Source organism: Musca autumnalis, unplaced genomic scaffold, assembly GCF_047663935.1.
Source record: "Musca autumnalis isolate F117 unplaced genomic scaffold, ASM4766393v1 scaffold_3, whole genome shotgun sequence".
NCBI classification, from domain to species: domain Eukaryota; kingdom Metazoa; phylum Arthropoda; class Insecta; order Diptera; family Muscidae; genus Musca; species Musca autumnalis.
This window is the reverse complement of record NW_027411866.1, coordinates 141,566,744-141,572,743: the sequence shown is the minus strand read 5'-3', so window position 1 is coordinate 141,572,743 and position 6,000 is coordinate 141,566,744. Positions and strand designations below refer to the sequence as shown.

General features: G+C 34.0%; 1 protein-coding gene across 1 annotated transcript; it reads left to right on the top strand.

Annotated features, from left to right (window-relative positions):
• The first annotated feature begins 1,215 nt into the window (after positions 1 to 1,215).
• Positions 1,216 to 2,020, top strand: LOC141400165 (uncharacterized). Its single transcript, XM_073979614.1, has one exon. The coding sequence runs from the start codon at positions 1,244 to 1,246 to the stop codon at positions 1,772 to 1,774; it is 531 nt and encodes a 176-aa protein (XP_073835715.1). The 5' UTR covers positions 1,216 to 1,243; the 3' UTR covers positions 1,775 to 2,020.
• Positions 2,021 to 6,000: the final 3,980 nt, after the last annotated feature.

Below are 6,000 nucleotides of genomic sequence, written 5' to 3'. Positions count from 1 at the left end.
ATCAAAATCTATAAAATATGGAAAATTTTACATAATTGCTGAAATTCTGGTATCGGCTAAACTATTGGGAGTTGAACCAAGTAACCTTTTGAAAAAATCTTACAAATAAAGTTCTCAACAATTCTTTATTATTAAATTCATTATTATTAAATCGTCGTTGAAAAATGTACTGAAAACAACGGCATAGAGACATTTTACAACAATGACATGTTCTGAAGAGTTGTGTACAACATTCCAAAGAATTTTTTTCCGAAAGAAAATATTCAGAAAAGATAACGGTTTTGGAGATACGGTGCGAAATGTATAAAAAATTGTGGAATTTTTGAATATATTTTGAAATTTGAGGCAACAAATGTACTTTTCGAGTTCATTATTTCTACAAATATTTTATTCTATATTTAATAATATTTCAGTGGTCAGAAGAAAATTCGCATTGGTTTCAGAGATATTGCCCCGAATTTCTTTAAAAACTCAATATTTAACCATGTTCAGATGGGGCCATAAAATCCGAGCTGGATCTGACACAACAAAACCCAACTAGGGTTTTTTGTCGTTTGGGTCTGTACTTTCAAAAAATCCTCAGTTCGAATTGTTTGCACAAGATCACCTTAAAAATGTTGCACAGTGTTATTAGTGCTCAAGATCATATCTACCTGCACGTTAAAAGACGAAAGCATTACCTTGAAAATCAGTTTACCATGATAAATTGTGTAGTTAAATAATGTGTGAATTTATGCCGCTTTTGCATACAAACTTCTAAAGTACAAGGCATATTCAATAACATTTGTTTGGTTTGAAAATGTAGACATATTCAATGACTTGTGTCACTTTGGTGTAAGGTATGTCATTTGGGTGTTCCAATATACCAATATGCCCCTTTTTAAATTTTTTATTTTTAAGACATTTACTATCGTATTTAATCTGGTCTAATTGTATCACAAACAAGCTCTCTAATAAATATTATTGCTCATCAGAGGGACTTTTATGAATGGGATTCTCATCTTAAAATGTACAAAAAAGTGCCGTGATTCCCCTCTACAATACAGGCATTTGTAAATTATGAATTATGATACATTGAATCTGCTGCAGACAGACACATTCACATATCAAAAAACATTATCAGTTTTAAGAAGTGAATCCCATATTAAATTCCATTGACTATATAAACACCGTCAGTTCCAAATTAATGTCATTCAGTTTTTGTATATCAAATTATTAAAAGCAATATCGAAGAATAAATAAAATGTTCGCTTCAAAGTTCATGATTTTCGTCGCATTTTGTTTAATGCTTTCCGCTGCCTCACCAATAGAATTCGTGGACGTTGGATTCGAACCGCAGGATATTGCATTCGACGAATATCAACCTTTGATCCTATCTCGTCATGCTCGTTCTCCAGATGGTGGTAGTGTTGGCATAGACTATCGCAAAGATCAAAATGGGCGCGAGGCATCGGTCCAGTACAAACAAAATATATATTCCAGTGCAGATGGTGATAGATCCTTGGATGCTCATGCTCATGCCAGTCGCAACTTTGATCACAATAGGAATGCATTTGGTGGTGGCGTGAAAGGCCAATGGGCTCCAGGCAGTGGTGCTTCGGCTGACTTTAATAAGGATCACTTTGGACGTCAAGCTAATGTGCAGTTAAATCAAAATTTATTTACCAGTCGTGATGGCCGTGGTACCATTGATGCATATGCTCATGGAACACGTAATTTTGATTATAACTACAATAATTTTGGTGGTGGAATTCAGGGAAGATATAGATTTTAAGTGAAAGAACTAATTTAAAAAAATGATGTAAATTGTGTAATAAATATAAAAAACTAGCTGAACCCGGCGCGCTTTGCTGCCCCGACTACGATAAAATATAATGGAATGCCATAATTATATTAACGTTTTTAATATTTTAACGAATAAATATAGGAGATATGAAGGCGTTATATACCTATTCAGGGTTGTTATGGAGCTACTATGGTATTTTTTGTATGTTTCAGGAGGTAACACTCCTTCGAAAGCCTTTCCGCCTATAAGTATTCCTAATGATTTAGATATATCATAATAAAACATAAATCTTAAGAAGTCTCTGAAAGATATGATACTTAACAGCCTTGGTCAATTCCTTCCCAACTATAAGTACTTCTGTAAATAATGATGACTTTTATTGACTGCTAAGTCTTCAAAATTTCATTGAAATTGAACATACGTAACAAAAACATTAAGTCGACCGAAAATATATATGGGTAGCTATATTCCTATATGAACCGCTCTCGATATAATTTGTCATATTTATTTTTAGACCAAATCCCGTCTTACATTCACATTTTGTGCATAAAATACGGAAAATCAGCCGAAAATATATATGGGAGCTATATTCTAATCTGAACCGATTTCGGTATAATTTGTCCCATTTATTTCTAGAACGAATTGCGTCACGCTTTCCAAATTTCAGTGAAATTGGACATATGCAGTGTGTCCAAATCTGAACCGGTCTGGATAGAATTTGTCACATTTATATTTAGAACAAATTCCGTCAGACATCCCAAATTTCAGCGACATTGGACACATATAGCGTGTTTAGAGCATCAAATACAGAAAATCGGCCTAAAATATAGATAGGAGCAATATCCAAATCTGAACCGATTTACCAAATCCCGTTACGCATTCCAAATTTCACAGAAATTGGACATAAATAGCGAGTTTGGTTCATAAAATACAGGAAATCGGCCGAAAATATATACAGGAGCTATATCCAAATCTGAACCGATTTCGATATAATTTGGCACATTTATTTCTGGACCAAGTTCTGTAACACATTCCACATTTCAGCGAAATTGGACATATATAGCGTGCTTGGTGCATAAACTACAGAAAATCGGCCGAAAATATATATGGGAGCTAAATTCAAATCTGAACCGATCTCTATATAAGTTAGCACATTTATTTCTCAAACAAATTCCGTCAGACCCTCCAAATTTCAGCGAAATTGAACATATACAGCGTGTTTGGTGCATAAAAAGTGTAAAATCGGCCGAAAATATATATTGGAGCTATATCCAAATCTGAACCGATTTCGATAAAATTCGGCACATTTATGTCTAGACCAAATTCCGTTACACATTTCAAATTTCAGCGAAATTGGAGATATATAGCGTGCTTGGTGCATAAAATACAGGAAATCGGCGAAAATATATATGGGAGCTATATTCTAATCTGAACCGATTTCGGTATAATTTGTCCCATTTATTTCTAGAACGAATTGCGTCACGCTTTCCAAATTTCAGTGAAATTGGACATATGCAGTGTGTCCAAATCTGAACCGGTCTGGATAGAATTTGTCACATTTATATTTAGAACAAATTCCGTCAGACATCCCAAATTTCAGCGACATTGGACACATATAGCGTGTTTAGAGCATCAAATACAGAAAATCGGCCTAAAATATAGATAGGAGCAATATCCAAATCTGAACCGATTTACCAAATCCCGTTACGCATTCCAAATTTCACAGAAATTGGACATAAATAGCGAGTTTGGTTCATAAAATACAGGAAATCGGCCGAAAATATATACAGGAGCTATATCCAAATCTGAACCGATTTCGATATAATTTGGCACATTTATTTCTGGACCAAGTTCTGTAACACATTCCACATTTCAGCGAAATTGGACATATATAGCGTGCTTGGTGCATAAACTACAGAAAATCGGCCGAAAATATATATGGGAGCTAAATTCAAATCTGAACCGATCTCTATATAAGTTAGCACATTTATTTCTCAAACAAATTCCGTCAGACCCTCCAAATTTCAGCGAAATTGAACATATACAGCGTGTTTGGTGCATAAAAAGTGTAAAATCGGCCGAAAATATATATTGGAGCTATATCCAAATCTGAACCGATTTCGATAAAATTCGGCACATTTATGTCTAGACCAAATTCCGTTACACATTTCAAATTTCAGCGAAATTGGACATATATAGCGTGCTTGGTGCATAAAATACAGGAAATCGGCGAAAATATATATGGGAGCTATATTCAAATCTGAACCGATATCTATAATATTTAGCACGTTTATTTCTAGAACAAATTCCGTCAGACCCTCCAAATTTCATCGAAATTGGACATAAAGAGCATGTTTGGTACATAAAATAAGGAAATCGGCCGAAAATATATGTATGTGGGAGCTATATCCAAATCTGAACCGATTTGAATATAATTTGGTAAATTTATTTTTACATCAAATTCCGTCACACATACAAAATTTGGAGATTGTATCTGTAATACTTCTAAAGATATTTGCATACAAAATCTAAATTTTTTGGAGGTACCTCCGGTTTTGATGCTATATCTCCAGATCAACGCGAAATTTCAAAAAATGATATAGCCTATTTTCATTCCAGGCCATGTAGCAATGAACCCTAAACATTTCAGTAAGATCTGTTCAGCGGTTTTCGAGTCTATAAGGCACAAACAAACGAACAAACAAACAAACGTACAAACAAATTTCAATTTTATATATATAGATAAATTATCACAAAATATACCTACAATGAATTATTTTTAGAGTATTCTGAAAAAAAAACACACACAAATCAATCAACCATATCGTCTGCTTCGTCGGAAAAGGTCGTAAGTCCACTTTTTTTGGAAATCGCGTTTTTGTTACAGGATGATAGTACAAGTCAAAACACGTCGTATGATACAAAGAAAATGGTAGTATGTCGCGTTTTTCTATACGTTTTGCCCTTGTCGGAAAAGGTCGTAAGTCCGCAAAACGTACAAAGGGTCGTAAGTCCACAGGAAAATGTATACTTTAAAATAACACTGTGCAACATTTTTAAGGTGATCTTGTGCAAACAATTCGAACTGAGGATTTTTTGCAAGTACAGACCCAAACGACCAGAACCCCTAGTTGGGTTTTGTTGTGTCAGATCCAGCTCGGATTTTATGGCCCATCTAAACATGGTTAAATATTGAGTTTTTAAAGAAATTCGGGGCTATATCTCCGAAACCAATGCGAATCTTCTTCTAACCTCTGAAGCAAATTTGTAGATAAGGACAAGAATGAAATATTTGGTGAAATAATGAACTCAAAAAAACTACATTTATTGCCTCAAATTTCAAAATATATGCAAAAATTTCACAATTTTTATACATTTCGCACCGTATCTCCAAAACGGTTAATTTTTTCTGAATATTTTCTTTTGGAAAAATATTCCCTGGAATGTAATACACAACTCCTCAGAACATGTCATTGTTGTAAAATGCCGTTGTTTTCAGTACATTTTCCAACGACGATTTAATAAAAATGTCAATAATGTAGTGAAATCTGAAATGCGAGAATAAACTGTTGGTGTGAACTGTGTTTGAATTACGTGTTGTAAAAGATATGATGCAAAATACCGCTGAAACAACATGAAGTAAGCATTTTAGAGTTTCAGAATGTTCTAAAGAATTGTTGAGAACTTTATTTGGGAGATATTAGCAAACGGTAACTTGGTTCAACTCCCAATAGTTTAGCCGATACTGACCACAATTTCAGCAATTATGTAAAATTTTCTATATTTTATAGATTTTGATGCCCTAGATGGAGTTTTTCTTATGTGGTTTCTTCAAAAGATAAGTTCTACAAATTTAGGTCTACAGAGATAAAGGCCTGATAAATGCAAAAAAGTGTAGATTTAGCCCGGTTTAGATGAGGCCATAAAATCCGAACTGGATCTGACATGACAAAACCCTACTAGGGTTTATGTAGTCTAAATATGTACTTTCAAAAAATGCACACTAGAAGTTGTTTGCATTTTCAGTGTTGCATAGTGTAATACTACAGCTAATGTAGTTCATATATAATGTTTAACGTCATCCATGGTTGGGGTACAATGTAAAGAACTAGCCTACACTTTTGGATGATAATCGGATGATATTTGGCGGAGCCTGTGGACCAAACTTTTGAACAAAAATCTGATAATTTCTATATTGCAGCGAAAATTTACAT